The sequence below is a fragment of the Candoia aspera genome, chromosome 1, assembly GCF_035149785.1.
Source record: "Candoia aspera isolate rCanAsp1 chromosome 1, rCanAsp1.hap2, whole genome shotgun sequence".
Taxonomy (NCBI): Eukaryota; Metazoa; Chordata; class Lepidosauria; order Squamata; family Boidae; genus Candoia; species Candoia aspera.
This window is the reverse complement of record NC_086153.1, coordinates 67355745-67377484: the sequence shown is the minus strand read 5'-3', so window position 1 is coordinate 67377484 and position 21740 is coordinate 67355745. Positions and strand designations below refer to the sequence as shown.

Sequence of the window (21740 nt, the reverse complement as noted above, 5' to 3'; positions counted from 1 at the left end):
TCTCTAAAGTGTAACAGGTCCATGGATAAACATGGTGCACTGCTTCAAACAGAATTTCATTTGCAACCTAGAAACAAACAGTTTCAGGAAGTTTGAAATCCAGATATAAATGCAACATGGCTACCAGTTGATGATAACTCTGGGATCTGATTAGTGTTGACAGAGTTTCCATATTGATTATGGACATTTGTGTTTATCTAAATTGCCCAGTGTTGCAAAAAGTGAAGCATTTTAATAGTAAGCCTTAAAGCAAACAGATCTTTAAAAATTGGCAGTGGTGGCCTTCAAGCGGGAGAAGTGGCAGGATACTATAACTATTTTTTAATGTTTGGTAAGCACTTTTCATGTATAGATAGGAATTCAGCTTGTCCTAAGTCATGCTGGAGTTGGTAGTAGGCTTAATCAATTGATACTGTACTTAACGTCCTTTTACTGTGTGTTATTTCCTAAATCTGGTAATACTGCACATTGTGATGAGCTGGTGCAAAAGCAAAACATTTTCAGTGCCAAAATATGCATCTTTGCTAAGGACAAAGAGTGCAGATGAGGTCAGCTCTGAGAAATTATCTTTACCTAAATAAATAAAAGAACCCAGTCAAATACTGAAATGTACAGCAATTAAGACATTAAAAACCAAGATCAGAAAAATAATAAAATTTCAGGAATATTTTGCTATGAATGGTGAACAGAAAGGGATCTTGACTGTGAAGTATAAGCATACCTACCTACCTAGCCATTTCCTTTGGGGTGAGGACATTGTACAGAGCAATGTGGAGTAAGAAATAGCAAGTCAGAGAAACTAAAGGCAAGAGATAAGAAAAGAAAGGGCAATCCAAATCACATTTCTTCTACCACATCCTTTTTTTGCCTTTTGTTCTTTAAACTTCTTGCTTCTTTCCTTTTGAAGTTCTCATTATCGCTGTCCAACCACAACTTTGTTGGTCTTATTCTTCTTCTCAAATTAAATTATTCTCTGTTCCCTCATATGCTTATTTTGTGATTCAGTCTTCATTGATTCTCTCTATATGACAAAACCAGCTCAATGTTCTTGTTTTGTACTGATCATTTACTATTATATTCAGTCCACATTTATTCAGCACCGATTCATTCTTAACTCTATTCCATTTTGTTTTATCACACACATTTCTTAATTATCTCATTCCTATTGCATTAAACTTTTCTTTTTGACATACCTCTAAATTCCATATAACAGGTAGAAGCATGCATAGCCATTTTCATTTCTCTCAATATTCATTCATCACAACAGATCATACACTATCCACTACCTTTCTTCCAGCATTTGCACATTCATTTTTCCATCTGTAGTTTCTCTTAACTATGGTATAGTGTAAAACATTCATTAGACCCACTTGAAGATTGGAAGAAATGAAGCAAAAGTATCTTATAGTTTAGCAAATCTCATTTACAAGAAAGGCCAGAAAACTTTCAAGAATGTGTTTCTTCTATAATGCAGGAAGGATTAGCCCTTCTTGAGTTGGTGTATCACTTAGTCATTTTCAACATATATTCATACATCTTTAACTAGTTTCTGTCTGATTTTCAAAATAAATACAGTACAATATAAATAAAATGTTAGCTATTTCACATGCAATTAAAATTGTACTTGAGCTTTGTTTAATTGGGTATGTATACATTAATTAGATTTAGTTGTGGTAATATCAATACAGTATTTTTGTTTTGTTCTTTATTTCTTTTGTTTAACAGTAAGTCCTGTATGCATGTGTCAAGATTAATTTGTCTTATTGAAGAGAAATGAAGGTATATATTCAGTAGCTTTACTGCATACAACGTCACACGCATTTGTGTCAGTGTAGTTTGTAATGAGAAAATCTCAACTTGTTTACTTCAAATCTCTCAAATAGAAAAGTCCCTTATTTTTAAATGGATACTTTTTTTATCAACAGATATGCATATTGTAAAGTAAATGAGATTTTGTAGTGCCACAATGGTACAGTTAGAAACTGTTATAACATTAGGAGGCACTTTCTGCTGAAGTTTATAATATGCCTTCAATATGACCTGTTTTTCAGAAACAAATGCTTACAGTCTTGTTTTCTGTGATTATTTTAGATTACACCTTTAACAGTTCTATGAGATTAGTAAATTATGGCATAATCCAATACAGACTTTTGATTTTTTGTTGTTGCAGTTCCCAGAGTGTGGTTTTTTTGGCATGTATGATAAAATTCTTCTGTTCCGCCATGATCTGAACTCAGAAAACATTTTACAGCGAATTACATCAGCAGAAGAGATACGGGAAGGTGATCTTGTTGAGGTTGTTCTGTCTGGTAAGGATATATATTTTCAGTGCAGTTCTCATACTGATTACACCATAATATTGCCATTGCTGTGCAATAGTTGTAATGAATAAATTGTAATACAATTATTTATTAAAATGTATACTTAGTACAGAGTTGATGAAATATTTTACTGAATCATCTTCTAAAGATGAAAGCATGAAAACTCATTTTTTAAAATAGCAAATTGTTTCATCCTAATTATCTAATGACCTAATGTCATGGAATCAGTAGGTTTTTACTTCTGAGGTCTGTAGGTGATTATATTTTAAATAGTGTAAAACTTTATGGGATCCATGCTCAGAAATGGTATTTTAAAATTTAAAATATGTATTTTACATATCTTTATGTAAAGATATTTGTTCTATAGTCTCATAATGTTTAAGCAATTAGGGTTTTTACACTGGATAGTCTGCTGAAATTATCACATTTCCTATCTTTGAAAAACTGTTTTTAGTACTTAAATATGCAGGAAGGCATTAAGACTTTCTCTTTTTTGTATGTGTATTTTTTAAAGCATTAGCTACAGTTGAGGATTTCCAGATTCGACCTCACATGCTTTACGTTCATTCTTACAAGGCCCCCACCTTTTGTGACTATTGTGGAGAGATGCTTTGGGGCTTGGTACGGCAAGGACTGAAATGTGAAGGTAAGGCAATTAGTAACAGTGAGCCTTATGAACTATGTTTCTGTCCTAAATCCCCAGATGCAGTGTATAGTTACAGAGATTTTTCAGAAGTTCTTCATTTCCATAGCATTTTACAAAGATTTTGTAAGAACTTATAAGTTAATAGTTCTTTCCCCACAGGATGGATTTCTTAACTAGTCAGAATAATTATGTTTGGTTTCTGGGAACAAATGGCATGGTCTAAGCTTTTGAGGTCCTTGTAGAAGGCCTAGTGCATGTAAAAGGCCATGCAGGTGCAATATGAGAAATAATGAGATGATGCAGTGTGGGAAGATACGTCAGTGCAAATGTTTTCTTTCTGTACCTCAACGCTTTTTATGGGTTATGAAGGAAGAGAAACCCTTTCCATGTGACCTTTATCCAGTTGACTGTGGCATCTTTCCTAGTCATTATCCAACTATTAATAACTAGTGGGGACAGTTGGGGACAGTTTTTGAAGCATTTTTTGAAGTCTGAAAAAAGTTCAGCTGCTTTAATCATTTGAAAAGAGGAGCTTTGTATGCACCTCCAAAGACTCTACACTGTGCATACAGAGTATGTGCATACAGAGTATGCACTCCTGTTTATTCTGAAGCACCTCTTTTGCAGTATTTGCACAGGCACATTAATACCCCAAGCCCTATCCATTGGTTTCTACCCTCATCTGGTGGTTCTAATAGACTCAGTGTTTAGATAATCTATCAGGGAAAAAGCTGAGGAAAATCATCAGCAGCATGAATTGCATAACAGGCGCTGTTTTCCAGCTTTAGCCAGGGTGAAGTGGGGTCAGAAAAGCAAATATTGAGGCCAAAAACATTCCATGAATTGCAGAGATCTGCTGTTAATTACATGACCATGGCAATGTTATAGGTGTTGATTCAGTTGTTAAACTATCCACGTTATCTTTGCCATATATTTCGCTTAACCTGTCTTTTATGAAATAGAACCCTAATATTACTGAAATGTGTAGCATCATCAGTAAAAATCTCTTTATCTTCTTTCTTTATTCCCCCGCCCCATATTAATTTCATTAGGGTGTGGATTAAACTATCACAAGCGATGTGCTTTTAAGATTCCAAATAATTGCAGTGGGGTAAGAAAGAGGCGGTTATCTAATGTGTCTTTACCAGGAGCTGCACTTTCTGTCCCAAGATCTGTACAAACTGAATCTACATCCACAGAAGAGGTATTTAGATTTTTTTTTCTCTTCAAAGAAGAATTAAAGTAAATTTGGATAAAATACTGCTATGACTCAAAGCGCATAATCCTAATTCCTGCACTCCCTAATCATACGGAACTTTAAGAATGATGTATTATGCAGACTTAATCTTAGCTGAGAATGGCCACTTCAAATAATCTTCTAGCTCATCTTAAAACCCAGAATTTTGCCTTTAAGTGAATCTTTGTGTATGTACATGTGCACATCTTGGTTTATTAGACATTTAGTTAACTTTTTAGAGCCTATCAAAACTGATATATAAAAACAATAAACATATGTTAATTACATTTTTGAAGTAATTTCTTCTTGCCAGAAATGCAGGTATTAAATGTTTATACAGGTGTTAAAAATATACTTAAACCACTTAAGTATTTCCAAAACTGCATTAAGAACTTCTGAATCAGGGGTTTTCAAAGTTTTTCCAGCTGTAGAGGCAAAGCATTATTGTAAATGCAAAATTAACATTTTCAGTGTAAAGCTTGAATTTCATAATTACTTGGAAGGCTAATGTTTTCATCAAACAAATCAGTGTTCAGTGACTGGGATATGACTGTTTTTCCTTAGAAAAATGGCTATGAATGCCCCTGGGTATGTTCAAGTGAAGTTTTTTTGTTTTTTGCTCTTAGTCTCTCATGGAACTCCATCAAATTCTTGTGGAGCCCTAGGTTTCTGTGGTAGACAGTTTGAAAACTTGTAGATTAAATGATGTGACTTCTTTTAAGTTGGGTAATTCTGATCTTTCATTTAAGGAATTAAGAATTACCTGAAAGCAATGGCATGGACATTAGCTAATACCTGTTGGTACAACTTGAATTTGGGCATAAGCTCAGCCAAAGTAATGATGGAAGCTTTTAAAAGAGGCAGAATTGGCTGCTTGACAAGTGCTCTGACAAATGCTGAAAGTTCCTTTATTCAGCCCATACTAAGATTTCCACAAAGAGATACTGTTTCCAGCCATAAGTAGAAACAGTGTCCTATTAGATTAGATCTTGATCTAAGGTCTGTTGCTGTTGGAGGAGGCTTGGACAGGATTTTGGAGTTAGGAATGGTTGGAAGCTAGGGCGAAAAGTATGCATTGTATTACTGAATTATTTTTCTTTATTCTTGAGTTGAAATATCTGCTTTTTTTTTTTCCAGCGTTGCCATCCAGAGCCCAGTAAAAGGATTCCTTCATGGAGCGGGCGTCCAATATGGATGGAAAAAATGGTGCTCTGTCGGGTGAAAGTCCCACATACCTTTGCTGTTCATTCTTACACTCGACCCACCATATGTCAGTACTGCAAACGATTGCTCAAAGGCCTTTTTCGCCAAGGAATGCAATGTAAAGGCAAGTGTTTTCTTTTCTGTAGCAGCAAGTTAATGTCAACTATCAAGGCTTTCAAGTCTCTTTAACTATAAAATTAAAGCTGAACAAACAGGTAAGAATGGTATGGTGACCAATAAGCTATATAAATAAGATGACAGAAATTATATGGAGAGTTCTGTTCGTCCTTCTAACAACTTGCTGTTTGAATATACTGGATATAGCTGAGGAACAGAATACTTCAGTTCACCTCTTCTGAGCCTAATCATTTACCTGCAAGAAGTTCCTTATCACTTAGGACTACCTGATGAAGGTTTAGGGTGGGCAAAATTATGTTTTAAACTTACTGGATTCAAGATTAATCCAGTAGAGATAGTTTTGTTTATCCTGTAAATTGTCTTTTTTTTCTGCCCTGTTTGCTTAAAGTCATTGCGATCATAAAATAATAATGTTTCCACAAGCACGAAAAAAGCTTATGATTTCAAATCCTGGTTAAAACCTAAATATGCATAATGCCATTGTAAAATACATTCTTGTCTAATGCTGGCAAGGAAACAGGTGGATGATGAGAATTCACAACCCACTTTCTTAACCGCAGTTTCGATACTGATGATACTACTTCTGTGCTGGGCCTTAGTTTTAAGGTGTCTTCTTGGGAGTACTCCAGTTCTCATCGTTCTCATTCAATTAGAATAACTGAATTGAAGAGAAGAACCTTGCAATGGTGGTACTGTAACATATGGCATTATGTCAAAATACAGCATTATTCCAAATAATTACATGCATTTCCTTATTACTTTAAAAATATGTCCTGAAAATAAATAAAAGTGACATCAAAAAGAGGTTTCAAAGGGATTATACGAAAATAATAAATAAATAAAAATTTCCCCTCAATTTAGATTGCAGATTTAATTGTCACAAACGCTGTGCCTCTAAAGTACCTAAAGATTGTCTTGGAGAAGTAGTCTTCAATGGAGGTAAGATATGTTTTGTAAGATATTGCTGGAAACATAGCTTAGGGTATATGTGCATATCTTTCCTTTGCACTACTTCCCCGTACTCTGTATACACTGAAACTGCTACAAAAGATCTTAGATTTTCTGGAATAGCAGGGTGAAATAATTTATTCATACTACTAGCAGGAAAACACCACTGGATGCAAAGCATTAGTTTCAGCAATGCCTAAAGTTTTAACAAAAATTATTGGAATGAATACTTGTCTAATTTTTCTAAGTTGCCCTGAAGAGGAATACTTGCTACTTACTTTTTGTCTTATATAACGTTAAAAGAGCCAGTTTTGCCTAGTGGTTAAGGTGCTGGGCTAGAAACCAGGAGACTGAGAGTTCTAGTCCCGCTTCAGGCATGAAAGCCGGCTGGGTGACTCTGGGCCAGTCACTCTCTCTCAGCCCAACTCACCTCACAGGGTTGTTGTTTTTGTGGAGAAAATAGGAGGAGGAAGGAGTATTTGATATGTTTGCCGCCTTGATATTTATATTTATATTATTTATAAAAATAGGAAAGGTGGGATAGAAAATAAATAAATAAATTCAAAGATACATCTTAAATAAAACGAAAAACATATTTTACATATGTACGTATATGCTGTAGGAGCAAGCATTCCTCCATGAAAAAAAATGATAAAATGCTGATTGGCAGCATATTAATTCTTCTGTTTCACTAACCAATGACTACCCTTTGCAGGATTACAGAATTGGCTTCCAAAACTTAATTTTGACTTAAACATTTGTATAGAATGCAATGAAATTGCTGTTTTATGAAACCTCTATTTGAATTGCTAGTATCATTTAGGAAATAGCCAAATGATAGTTTACATGTAGAGAGCATTAGGGAACCTATAGAGTCCCCCTTTTGGGGGGAGATAGGCGGTGATAGAAATGTGAATAATAAATAAATAAATAAATAAATAAACCTTTTTTCCTGAAGCAGATTAAAGCAATGATATCCAATTCCTCTTATGTAGCTTCATTTCTATGGCTCTCTAAAGAGAATTGTTTATGCCTGTGTGCATATACATACAGTGTGGGTAGTGGGGGCTGCTTATCCTTGGCTACCTGCTGTGTTTGAGGCTACAGGAAACTAGATTTAATTTGCATGGGCAATAAACCAGGTGTAGAGGGAGTTCTGTTCTCAGATTGTCATCCTGTCCACACCCTTTCCTGGAAAAGTCTGGTCATGATGTTCTTGCATCAGAGGGGTGAGTGTCTCCTAGCACAAGTGATGGAAACGATACTTATGCCAACTTTCCACTAATGGAGAATTGCCCTGTTTCCGGAAGTACCTACATAGCATGAAGTAGTTGTAGCAAAACAAAGCTTGGCCCCAAAGTTTCTGCTTGTTCTCGTTCTTGGCTGAGTTTTTGGGATTTTTCCATAATCCTGGTACATATGAACAGATACTTAATTCAGGTTGCAATAACGTGTTATCTCTCTTGATAAGATATTTTGGCACACACTGAATTGTAAAATTCTGCAATTAATAATCTTTTGTTATTTTTGGAATAAGAACCAGCTAGCCCTGGTCAAGATACTGATATGCCAATGGAGGTTGACAGCAGTGAAATGAATAGCGATGTTGGGAGGGGACTGGATGATGTGGAAGAACCGTCTCCTCCAGAAGACAAAATATTTTTTATGGATCCAGCAGATCTTGATGGAGACAAAGATGAAGAGGCTGTCAAAACTATCAGGTTGGTGAAATCAAGGTGTTGCACTTGGGACACACATACCATGCACCCTTGCACATCATCCACTGCTTTCAAGTTTCCAAGTCTGATACTGAAGGCAACTTTCTGTACAGTCCCCAATATATTATGCAATTTATATTTTTGCTTGGATGGTTTTTGACCAATAGAGAAGCTTTCAAAAATAGTTCATTATGGGAGGCAACATGGAAATATAAGAGGCAACATGAAGAATGATTCGTTATACAGGGTAATTTATGGAAAACGTGCTAGTCTGGATTTATATGACCATTTTATTCTCCTGATTCCAGTTCGAACTCATTCCTAATGCAAGTAAATTAATTTAAATGGAAGGAATAAATTTTTACTATTAATTCATGTGTTGTTAAGTCAGGTTAAAGGAGTATAGGTGCAAATTAAAAAAGGGCTATCTGTACTTTTTGTATGTGTGTACAAGTTGTAATGCAACTACTTAACTCTAAAATTATTATTAAAAGGGTAGAGGTGTAAGTGTAGTTCATGGAACAGGATTGCACCTGGATAAAATGCTCATTTTTTAATTTATTACATGACCATAAGAAAGGAGTATTTGGGAGTCCATTCCAAATTAAACAATAGTAATAATAAAAACTGATTTTTCAGAATGAAATTGTAAAGACAGAAAGGAAGTTTGCAAGTTTGTACTGTGACATCTGTAAAAGTACTGTCTCTTCATCTAAAATAAAAGTTCCTTTTATCTGCTGTGTGTTTTAAATCCTCTCCATGTATAAGTGGGTTTTGGCTTGAACAAATGGAACAGAACGCTCTCCTCCTGTGAAGGTAGAAATGGAAGATGACCTCTGGGCCTCATGTAGAATATACCTTTATAGTGCTTGTTTTGCCATGCAAAGGAAAGTTGAATGCAGGAGAATTACTTTCATTTGTATAGGAGTTCTGCGTTCTAACTATTTATTTTCTGATTTAGTAGAAACCCCTTAATTTAGTATGTGACTAGGACTTACAAATATTTGAAATCTGGTTTGTATGCCATTTTTGGAGCAAAAATGGCACCTAACAACTGTTCTTATCCTAGCAAGGTATTTTAACTGTTTAATCATATAATCCACAGGAAGATGCCTAATGTTGAAAATAGGAAGAGTTCTTTAGGTCATGAACAAAAGGTTGTCCAGATTGCACAAAATAGCCAAAGAGATTGCTTGGAGTACTCCCATTCCCGCACAAATGGCTGATGAAGTAGATGCAGGGAATGATCAGAGATATGCTTCCAGCCCACCTTGCTATGTAGCAGAGTATAGAAGATCATTACGTGGGCATCAGTGGTACCTGCTGCACTGGTGAGGTGATAAATTATTGCGCAATTTTTTTTCTTCAACAGCCCATCAACAAGCAATAATATTCCATTAATGAGAGTTGTACAGTCGGTCAAACACACAAAGAGGAAGAGCAGTACAATGGTGAAGGAAGGATGGATGGTTCACTACACAAGTAGAGACAACCTGGTGAGTAATTAAGCTCTCCACTCAGTGAAGAATTTTGTATTTCCAGATGCATGGCACTTTGTACTCCATTTAACAGATGGAATTACTTAGCAGCTTTTCTGCAGAAACACAAAAACTGAAAGGCATGATGGAAGAAGACAGAGTTACAAGTGGAGACCAATCTGGACCTTCCCACAAAATTTTGTGAATAAGGCAGGGTGAAAACACAGTAAAAGTTTTGTATCAACGCATCCCCTGAGGCATATAAAGGTTGCCTTGTATAACAAGAGTTTTGCAAAGTATTGTGACCATGGTGCAGATACTAATGCTGTTGTCTCGGGTTAAGAATTGGGTTTAGCTCCTTGTGCCAGAAAATGGCACAGCCGATACAAGGAAACTGTTCAGATTCTATGTTCACTTAATAACTATTTTGTGCAGCAGTTCAGGAATATGTAATGTTTAGTAATGCAGTTGATAGGTTTTTAAAAATCCTAATAGGCAGTAGCTACTGTCTAAGTAGCTTATATACTGTAAACTGTATATATAGTGTATATTTAGCTGCCCAGAATTTAGTTTTAAGAGCGGGAGCTATATAAATGGAAATAAATAAATAAATAAATAGCTGTATCTTAATCAGAAACTGTACTCTGTTGCAGAGAAAAAGACATTACTGGAGATTAGACAGTAAATGTCTTACGCTATTTCAAAATGAATCTGGGACAAAATATTACAAGGTAAGAGATTATCCAAATCTCATATCTCATTTAAAATGCTATTTGCCTGTTATTATTTCATTTTTAATTGCTTTCTGCTGGATGATGTGCAGTTTAAAACTGTTAACATGCCATAGATGTATTTATAATGAGATGTAATTTTATAGTTTAACCCTAGTAAGCTACTTTCTGTTTGGCTTGTGCATTAAAAATTATAATTTATAAAATTATAATCTGAGGGAAAGAAATGACAAATGTGAACTATTTTGTGGAGAGAAGGAATATTTGCATCAGGAGTTAAGTTGAGGGGAGAAAAGAAGATACGACTGTTAAGGGAAATGATGGTTCTGGCCTATGATAGAAATAGCTGTGAATAAGGAGAATTGTAAAGCAGTATTATAAACCTTCATGCATAAACACATACACACAGATATGCTATAGACATATATTCACAAAGGAGATGAGAGATTCCTCCCATTCTCAGTATAACGATTTTACAATAATAGATCCAGATAACTTGCTAAGGAATTAAAAGTGGGTCTTATAGTGTAGTGTAGCCTCAAAAGTGAAAGGTAATTCCAATATGTAACTCAGTGTTAAGCAAATTGGCACAGTTGATGCTGGGAGCTTCAAGGGTAATTAGGCTGTCTTCCAGGCTGCATAAGAGAATTCCAGAGCCATTCACTGGGTACATTAACCTGAGGGAAAAATACCATTTAGATTTTGAATAAAGACACAACTTCGTTGATTTGCCTTCCTGAAACTTTTGTGGATTCCGTAGAAGTATGAATGAGGAACTGGCATAAATGTACCTACCAAAATGTTCTTAGTTGAGTGCATTTATATTTACATTTTTTCAGTGCTGTCAGTTTGACTGTTGCATGTTCTTACATGGGGGTCTCCCTGTTAGATTTTTAACATTCTGTATTTCCTGCAGGAGATTCCACTTTCTGAAATTCTTCAGGTGACTCAGCCACGGGATTTCTCAAATGTGGTGCAAGGCAGCAACCCTCACTGTTTTGAAATAATAACTGACACAATGGTGTACTTCGTTGGGGAGAACAATGGCAGCAATCACCATAGCCCTGTTTTGGCTGCGACTGGAGTTGGATTGGATGTAGCCCAGAGTTGGGAGAAAGCTATTCGTCAGGCTTTAATGCCAGTCACACCTCAGACCAGCACTTGCATTGCTACAGGACAAGGAAGAGATCACAGTAAGGACTGAAAAAGGCTTGCTTCTTCTTCATGATGATCTGCTAAATCACTAGTCCTGATTCTGCAAAGTGCTGTCTTTAGTATTAAGGTTCTCTTTCCTAGTATGCAAAACTTAATGAGTGGTATCGTTTTATGTGTAGCAGTTTGAGTTACAGTATTCACAAGCGCCAACCAATTTATTACCCTTTTTATTTAAGTACGTTCTTAAGACATCCAATCAGAAGCTACATTTTCTTTAAAAAACCTTCAGGTTTTCCATGCCAGAAGTAGTGTTTAGTGGCTCTGTTGCACAATATGGAACAATTTACCATCACTGTTAAATAAGCTTTGTCCTGTAAAGGTGCTACAGATAAATACATAGAATAAAATCACATGCTTGGCATTGCTTTCTTCAATAGTCTCTGTTTATCCCACCAAGAGCTATAAAGGCTTAGGCCCATATTTCATGTATTTGATTCATATTTAAATTAGATTGGCAATTACTACCCATGGCATTAGATGACCTAATTATTGTCCTACCAATAGTGTCCTGGCAATGGCTTGCTAATTTTGCATGTAATCGCTAGGGTCATCATTCAAACATGAAACTTTATGGAACCCCATGTGAATATGTGCCCTGCTTAAAGGAGGGACTATATGTTTTTTCATTGCAGAAGAACTGTGTGTCAGCATTTCTGTTTCAAATTGCCAGATCCAAGAAAATGTGGTGAGTCAACAAACTATAAACAAAATATATTCTTCTAATCATTTAGTATTAATTGTCCCTTGATGGATATTTTATATCCAAATACTTTGTGTAAAGGATATAGGAAATGCAAAAGAACAGCTTGCTCTCTCTTTTTCAAATAACCAAATTGTTTAATATGCTGTTTATTAAAAAAAAGATTAACCCCATTTTGCTTTTTTAATAATGAAGAACACTTAATGAGAAATCTTGTAAATGATACATTTCCTCAAGTGCAATTTGCATGAATTGGATTAAATATAACAATTTTCACTAGCCAAATGTTGAACCCTATGCTAGTAATTTGAATGATTTATCAAATCTTTTGCTGGGCATTTTTATACAGTTTTTAATACTGCATATTTTGCTGGCCATTTCACTGGTGAATGAATGTCTTTGTTCTTTAAACATTAAACATGCATCTGTGTACTGATCTAAAACTATAACCTGCCCTAATGCTTTTCTAACACTAGCTAGTTTTATTTGAGGGGCGGGGGAACTGTAATGTTGCAATCCCGTTTCTTTGAAATGGTCCCACAGCCAAAACGTGGAAACAAAATCGTCTACATATCTTACTTACATAATTGCTGATTCTTTGTACTCCTGTTTCTTTTCTGTGGTCTTATTTTGATTTACAAGTTGTATGCCTGCTAAGTGTGATGGTAAGGGAATTGGATGTTAAGGAAAATAGAGAAGCTACAAAAATAGTCCCCTTCCTCCTTTGAGCAATGGGACATATCCCAGTAGGCCATCTGAAGTTACCTTAGATACAAGCCAGGTGTGATAACAGCTGAATGGGCTTTATCCAATGTCACTGACACAGTACAGTTGCTAAGGAACAACAACAGAGGAGCTCTTGCTTTTGAGCTTTTCAAATGTATCTAATTGGTTACTATATGACATAAAATGTTGGATTAGGTAGGCCTTTGGCCTGATCAAGGAAGGTTTTAAAAAAATTTTTCAACATTCTCTCTCTTAAAAACGTATCTTGCCTGATCAGACCAAAAACCTAATTAGTCTAATGTTTTATGTTATAAAAAAGCCAAAATTGCTGCTTTTATTTTTATCTCTGTTCCTTTTTGACTATTGGCAATGAGAAATGTGAAATATAGTCACCCACTTAGATTACTGCAATGTGCTCTACTTGGATCATTGTGATTTTTTAAATCCTGCCTTTATTATTTTTATGAATAACTCAAGGCGGCAGACATACCTAATACTCCTTCCTCCTCCTATTTTCCCCACAACAACAACCCTGTGAGGTGAATTGGGCTGAGAGAGAGTGACTGGCCCAAGGTCACACAGCCGGCTTTCACGCCTAAAGTGGGACTAGAACTCAGTCTCCTGGTTTCTAGCCGAGCACCTTAACCACTAGACCAAACTGGATCAGCTTCTGAAGGGCATGCAGAAACTGATGCAAAATATTCTATAGGCTATAAAGCTGTTACTTGGTCTCAAGCACTCATTTAAATTCATCTGAGAGACTGGATGAAAGGGCTTGATTGGATGTTGTATTGGGAGATACCATTTTCTGTTCTTTGCTAGCCTGAGGTATAGCTTGCTAGTCATCCTGAGGTGTGATGCAGAGACCACAATGAAGAAGAACATACTGTTTACTTGTTAACAGTGGTTCTCTAAATGTTCAGCTGTGGATTCACATGTCCCCTCCTCTAAGCCTGTGCAGGCAGTCACCACTTCAAGGGTGTCCTGTGGCAGTTTCAAGGAACTGACTAAAGTATTGGGAGCACTCTTGGCATGCACAGTAGAGGACAGGTTTCTTGCCGGGGCTTCCAAAATAACGGCTTGGCTCTAGAATATTTCAAACAGACTGTGCAGTGTAACATACCCAGATGTGTGAGTGCACAATGAACTTCAGCTACCAAAAGCAATCTGTTCTTGCATGTCTAAACAGATCTTTTACATAATTCATCTTCAGAACCTACGTCACAGCTCTTTTCTCTTGTAGCCATGACGTATAGTTGACATTCCCATTCTGCTGTGGTGTCATTTTATCAAGTGATTGAACCTAATATTTGTTTTCTCCTGTCTACACCCTTTTACCACAGGATATAAGTTCAGTGTATCAGATCTTTGCTGATGAAGTACTTGGTTCTGGTCAGTTTGGAATTGTGTATGGAGGTAAGTTTGAATAAACATTGTAGCAAGTGTGACATATATTTGTCTGAAGAGCTGATATATAAAACAAACCTGTTGTTTCTTATTAAGGGAAAATACAGTAATGGTGTGAGATTAATTATGTGTGGTACATAGCAAAGATCAGAGTTCAATTCCAAGCCATCTAAGTAAATGATGGGAAGACTCTCTGCAACTCTGGAGAGCTGCTGCCAGTGATTATAGGCTAACTTTTTCCAATCTGGAGTCTTCCAAAACCATTAAGACCATACTTCCCAATATTGGGAAGTGTAGTTTTAACACTTTCTCAGCCTCAATCTGAGGGCCACAGGTTGAGGAAGGCAGCTGTATATGTTACAAACTACGTGGATAGTGGGCTGACATGGTATAAGATAGTTTCCTTGATCCAATATCTTGTCATGGTTTCTTTTTAGTAGGTTCCACATTACAACTCATTTCAGCTGCCATGAGACAGTTTTCTCACAATTTTAGTAAACTGATTCTTCAGCAGCTCTGCTAACCACCTAAAGTGCTACTTTTCTTCTTAGCAATCTACATGTAACAACAATTTTTATTTTCGTATAATTAGCAGTGTTTTGTTTGGCTGCCTTTTACTGGAGTGAAGATAATTGTACCTCTCACTTACATTAAAATATTTAAGGCAGCTACTGCTTCTGCTGTCAACTGTCTTTCAGAGCTTCTGTATCCTAGCTTGTTTCAGATCCAGCAGTACTGAATAAGGAACTCCAGATGAGGTCTAAGCCTCTAAAATAGTAGCAATACAAGTGACTTGGTAGCATTTGCTTGACATTCTCTGTGCCTATTGTGAATATTTTGTATTCTCCTCAAATAGAATCATCAGCTGTTATAACAGGTGTTTCTCTGTTCTTAGAACCCAATATGCTGTAGAATCTTACATGAAGCAATTCTTGAAAACTTACTTCCTATTGCATTGATCCAATGTGAAAAGTACATTTGAAGAGGAATAAAATGCCTTTCCATTTAACAACTGAGATACATGTGTTAAATGGGATATATTGTATATCCATATTTATAAAGCAGTGTACCAGTATATCTTCTAAAAATCTGTATCTTTTGGCTTCTGATGGACTGAGAGAAAGGGTTTTAAATATCTTCTTCTCAACCTGAATATGTAAGACTTTGTGATGTAAATAACTGCCTTAAGCAGAAAAGCTCAGGAAGAATTTTTACATACATGGTCAGTCCATAGACCACATGTGGCCTCTCCAACCCTATTTTTGTACCTCTGCCCCTGAATTCCTAGGATTGTGCTATTGAAATTTGGAATCAAAAGGATGATTTTTGGTTGCATGATTTCCACTTCTTTTTCTCTTTTTCAGTACAATTTTACAAGAGATGTGTTAAGCCTCTGGAGGTTTAACAACTCTATTTAATGAAAACCCATTTTCAGACCCCTAAAGGTTAGGAGGGAAAAGCCAGTTTCATCTATTCTGATCATATTCCATTGTCATCAGCCATATCTATTTTAGTTTGTAAAGGCTGAATTTTTTCTAAAAAAACAAGAATTGAATCTTCAGCTACATAAAAGTTTTATATGGTCCTTTATGAGTACCTTATATATTCTCGGATAAGCCGACCCTTGAATTTTTAATCAAGGTACCATGAAAAATGTGTCACTGGTGGATAAGCCAGTTTGGCGGATAGAGCCAGTTTGGTCTAGTGGTTAAGGTGCTGGGCTAGAAACCAGGAGACTGAGAGTTATAGTCCTGCCTTAGGCATGAAAGCTAGCTGGGTGACCTTGGGCCAGTCACTCTCTCGCAGCCCAACTCACCTCACAGGGTTGCTGTTGTAGGGAAAATAGGAGGAGGAAGGAGTATTAGGTATGTCTGCCGCCTTGAGTTATTTATAAAAATAATAAAGGCAGGATAAAAATTAAATAAATAAATAAATAAGCCCATCCTTGAAATTTTTATATGTTCTAATTTTTACAATTGGCTTATCCGCAAGTGGTGCATTTTTCATGGTATTTTGGTTAAAAACTAGAGGGTCAGCTTATCCATGGATGTGCATTATAATATTAATTAAGGTTGGCTTTGTCTGCAGATGGGCTTATCCATGAGTATATACGGGATGTATATGCTCACAGATAAGCCCATCTGCAGATAAAGCCAAACTTAATTTTTTTGCTGCATTTTGGCACATACAATTCTCAGTTTATCCGCAAGTATATATAGTACGTAGACTTGATTTGGGATTGTAATCAGTCTGTTGGATTATCCAGGTATAGGAGCTTGTCCTTGATACAGATTATAATGCACAGCAGAAATCCTGTAGATATACTCTCTCTCAAAATGCAGAATATGCAGCTGAAGCTTATTAATGCTGATATATCTATATCTATATATCTCAATATATGTATAGGTATCTTATACACGGTTAATTATTTTTTGTTAAACTTTAAATACATGTTATCAATACTGCCTCTTTGTGCAAGGCTACTTGAGAGACTTAACCTTTTTCTTTTCTCTTTGTATTTGTGCAGGTAAACATAGGAAGACTGGAAGGGATGTGGCAATTAAAGTCATTGATAAAATGCGATTCCCTACAAAACAGGAAAGCCAGCTTCGCAACGAAGTGGCCATTTTGCAGGTACAAAAAAGATGTAAAACTGCATCACAACAGTTTTTTTTTTAAATTAAAAATTGTGAATGTATAATCAAACACATTTCCGTTGAGATGCAATTTCTTGGTGGTACTTTTTGGGTGTATCTGTTTATGTGATATTCCTGTTAGATTACCTTTTGACCTGCTAAACAAAGAGACCATTGTCTTAAGTATTGCAAAAGATTGCCCGAGTGCTTTTAAAATAATAAAGCATAGAATGGTCATCTTTTGTCTGAATACTATCAGTAATGAAAGTTTTCTGAGTATTTATGCCTTTGATATTTTGTCTGAGTCAGAACTGTGTATTTCCTTAGAATTTGCACCACCCTGGGATTGTAAACCTGGAATGTATGTTTGAAACTCCTGAAAGGGTTTTTGTTGTGATGGAAAAACTTCATGGCGATATGTTGGAAATGATTCTTTCCAGTGAGAAAAGCCGGCTTCCGGAAAGGATCACCAAGTTCATGGTCACTCAGGTGGATCTTTTGTTTTCAACTGTTTATTTTCTTCCCAAGTGAGAAAACCTTCCTTGTGGTGGCCTGTCTTTGAGGAAAGCCCAACTATGATAGGGGGGTATACGCTCTGTATGAGTGGCCTCAAAGATATTATTATTCCAGTCTGGTTTTAAGAAATGATGCCAAGCTTTAGTTTCCAATCTTACCACTGCTGTTTTCAACATTTTGTGTTTACTTGTTTAGTGGCTTAATATACTTTATGCTAAAAATGTCTGTCTTTTAAATTGCATCAAGGGAGCTTTTATTCAAGAGGCTGTATGTAAATGTAACAATAGTTCTGCTGTATATGAGGAAAAAATTATTGTAAAGAGACAATCTTATACTTAGCAAACTTTGTTCCTGATTTAAAAAGCATGTCATTATTTTATACAGCATTTGTTGAACGTTAAATGTACGTAGGCTGTTGCAGACAGGTATGTGTGAAACAATAGGTTGATTTTATTTCTAAGGAAAATGATAGTGTGTAGGAGATAACCATAAGTGGGGATGTGATGATAAATAGCCTAATATTACATTTGTTGTATACTTAATAGGAATGGTAAGAGATTGAGATTTTGTACCACTATGAAGAAATACTTTCCAAATATAACTAGCTGAACAATGATGTTGTCTCTTTGGGAAGCTGGGCTAATGCCTATCCTCTCAATTCTCAATTTTGTTTTTTAACTTGAAGAAGGGTGGAATTCTGGAAACATTCCAACAGAAGAGTGTATTTGTTTTTAGACAAATATTGGATTATAGTATAATCTCCTGGACTTTTAATGTCTGTTGGGTTCTTGGTACAGACCTGATTCTGAAAATACTTTTTTCCTCTTTTTATTAAAGATACTTGTTGCTTTGAGGAACTTACACTTCAAGAATATAGTGCACTGTGATTTAAAGCCTGAAAATGTTCTGTTAGCATCAGCAGAACCATTTCCTCAGGTGGGTAAGGAAGCAAGTACTCTTTGTAATAGCTGTATATTGTAGAATAGGAAATCTAGAGTAAGATTTAACTTTTTTTTTCTTATACTTTTGATTTTGTCATTTTGAACTTTCCAGTATTTTTAGCAATTGACAGATTTATTATTAAGTTTTATAGCTAGAATATTTTTTCTATAATTTACCTGTTTGCATTTTGAAAAAAAGTTAAATTACATAATAGTGTTGATAGAATATCCATTCTGGGCTGATGTGCTTGTCCTCCAATAGAATTGCAAAGAAATTAGAAGCCTTAATCAAGTATAACTAATGAAAACAAACTAACTGTATAGGTTGCCTTATTTCTGCTAGCTATATTGACCATATTTTATGTTTGGATGATATAAGCTTCAGGCAGGAGCTAGGGAGGCAGGGAGGGAGCGGATGGAATTAAATTCTTAATGTTAAATTTAAAGTTTAGTGTTATGCCAGAACTAGTCCATTCTCTCCATTTGGGAAGTAATGAGTAATGGGAATCTTATAGTCCCATTTTGGGGTGGGCAAATGTTTCCAAGAGAACACTGTTTTGACACACAATTCCATACATTCCATCTGAATTTTTTAAATCAGCCATGACAGTTTGTTTCTTACTAAGTGCATAATAATTTAAGTAAAGAGCATTTGTTTTACAGGTAAAGCTGTGTGATTTTGGTTTTGCACGCATTATTGGGGAGAAGTCTTTCAGGAGGTCTGTAGTAGGAACTCCAGCTTACCTTGCCCCAGAAGTACTTAGGAGTAAAGGCTACAATAGATCGCTGGATATGTGGTCTGTAGGTGTCATCATCTATGTGAGCTTAAGTGGCACATTTCCATTTAATGAAGATGAAGACATAAATGATCAGATCCAAAATGCAGCATTTATGTATCCACCAAATCCCTGGAAGGAAATATCTAGTGAAGGTAAATATCATTAGAAAACTTATATTTCATATTCTCTGTATATTAGTGAAATCGATAGCATTTAATAGGAATGTGGCAATGACATGACAGTACATTAGGTGAGACAGTAACTGTTTTTCAGGAACTATTGGGAATCATTTTCTTGTGACGGAGCGAATGGAAGAAAGGCTTTTACTCTAAAATTGTAAGCTACCCACTTAGTGAGTTAGAGCCTGGTGTGTAGTTGATAGGGGGATTATTCTTGAACTTCCTAAAACTCCTGAAGCTTTGCTTTGAATATGAGGCAGCATATTCCATGCTTCCTCTTTGCTAGCTATAGAAAGGGAAAGAGACTTAATTACTGATGAAGCTCCATAATTAGCTCCCTATGAAAGAATGCCTCTTAATTAGTGTCTTTAAGTAGATATAGTATATTAGCCTAAAACACTGATTTTGAACATACTGTATATTTCCCCAAAAGCTTTTCTTGTTGTGCATTTACAAGGTATATGTCTCTTTTGGTATGCTATACTGCTGTTAGGAACGTTTAATTCTGATGTTACGTACAAATCAGCTTCTTGGTTCCTTTTTAGGCCAACTACATACCTTTTACAAAAACTTTAATGAGAGATTAAGTGGAGTGCTGAAAAATATTAAAGCTTGTACTTGATGCCTGCATTGAAAGTTAGGAAATAGACAAAGCATCAAATAAGTATTAGAGGATTTCTACTTTGAAGATCTAATTTGATTTCAGTTTAAAGAATCTTAGTGTTTACTTGGAGGTAGATGACCTGCTTTGTGTGTGTGTGTGTGTATTTGTTTTTTCTCATATCACTCTCCCAAACCTTTAACTCTTTCTCCAGAAAAAATGTATGTGTATGTGTATGTGGGTGGGGTAGGGGTGGGGAATGGAGAGAGGGAATTATGGAAAGGAATGCAATATTTACTCTGATTGCTTTTTCATTTGCTGCCTTCCCCAGCTACTGATTTAATAAATAATTTGCTTCAAGTGAAGATGAGAAAACGTTACAGTGTTGACAAATCACTTAGTCATCCTTGGTTACAGGTACAGTTACATACCAGTTTTATTGTGCCAATGTTATCCAGTCCAATTATATGAATCATGTTTGACTGAGAAATCTGGTATGAATGTGAGGCCTTGGAAATTTTTAACAGAGTATTAATTTTTGGTTCAATTCAAACTTTCTATCACCTCCCTTCTCTCTTGTTTTTTGGATGTATTATGAAGCCTTTTAATGGGTTGTGCTCAATAGTAAATAATACCCATGTAATTATATGTATTATTGCTCACTTAGATTCTTATATGTATCATTTATGTCATCCTCCTCACCGTGAAAGACCTCAGAGCAGGATATATGATAATATAGTCCCAATCTTGGGCTTGCAAAAGGGGGGGGAAAAAAGCTCCAGATAACTCAGGCACCATTTCTCAATATTTAATGGGTCAACTCTGATGGAAGGCCCAGATGACAAACTCACCCACACAGTGCCCATGTTACTTGTCCTCACCAATACTTCGGTTGGTGCCCTCTGTGAGGAGGAATAGGGGTCTAGGACAGTTGCTAGATGCATGAGCAGCAATAAGATGGCAGTTTCTTGTTGTCTAGGGCATATAATTGGTTTAAAATATAAAACGATGCCAATTAATCCTCAACTTCTTTGTTGCTATAGATTATTTTTAAAAAACCTCTTGTTCCAATCTGTTCTGTTAAATTTGTGGGATTGCCTAACTTATCTCATGTATTTTAGAAGTTTGTATCTCCCACTCTTTACTTTCTAGCCAGCTGTTTTACCATGCATCTAATCTTGTTTCTGGTTTAAAATGAAACTTGATGTTCTAGCTCTATTTTTGATGAGATTGAGGAAATGAAATCATGATGAACATTGTAGCACTTAAAAGGCAGAACAAGAATATAGAAGAGAAGAAGTTGAATTCCTCTTATGAGGCTCCTCCATAAATTTATTTATTTATCAAATTTATCACCTCCCATCTTCCCTGCAAGGAGGGACTCTGGGCAGTTCACAAAACTCTGGGTGGTTCACATACCTTTTTGCTGATTCTTGTTTTCCAACTGGAGGAAAAAACTGAAAAAAAACAATTTAAATTATTGAGTGGGAAGGGGGGTTAAGATCTTGTAAGGGAGAACCAGAGGATTCTGTGATTTCTTCTAATTCTCACTAACTGATTTGCATTTGCTAGTTGTCTTCCCATTCATTAAAGTTGCAAGGAGAAAACAGATTTTAGTTT

General features: G+C 35.8%; 1 protein-coding gene across 1 annotated transcript in view; it reads left to right on the top strand.

The window, feature by feature from the left end:
* Positions 1-21740, top strand: part of PRKD3 (protein kinase D3) — a 44434-nt gene that overhangs the window by 18013 nt on the left and 4681 nt on the right. The window contains exons 2-17 of the mRNA XM_063305867.1: positions 2171-2309; positions 2836-2967; positions 4020-4171; positions 5342-5531; positions 6407-6484; positions 8031-8214; positions 9584-9707; positions 10343-10420; positions 11337-11613; positions 12268-12320; positions 14405-14477; positions 16996-17102; positions 17432-17593; positions 18458-18556; positions 19225-19492; positions 20452-20537. Coding sequence (XP_063161937.1) covers positions 2171-2309; positions 2836-2967; positions 4020-4171; positions 5342-5531; positions 6407-6484; positions 8031-8214; positions 9584-9707; positions 10343-10420; positions 11337-11613; positions 12268-12320; positions 14405-14477; positions 16996-17102; positions 17432-17593; positions 18458-18556; positions 19225-19492; positions 20452-20537 — 2202 coding nt within the window. The remainder of the gene's footprint in view (positions 1-2170; positions 2310-2835; positions 2968-4019; positions 4172-5341; positions 5532-6406; positions 6485-8030; positions 8215-9583; positions 9708-10342; positions 10421-11336; positions 11614-12267; positions 12321-14404; positions 14478-16995; positions 17103-17431; positions 17594-18457; positions 18557-19224; positions 19493-20451; positions 20538-21740) is intronic.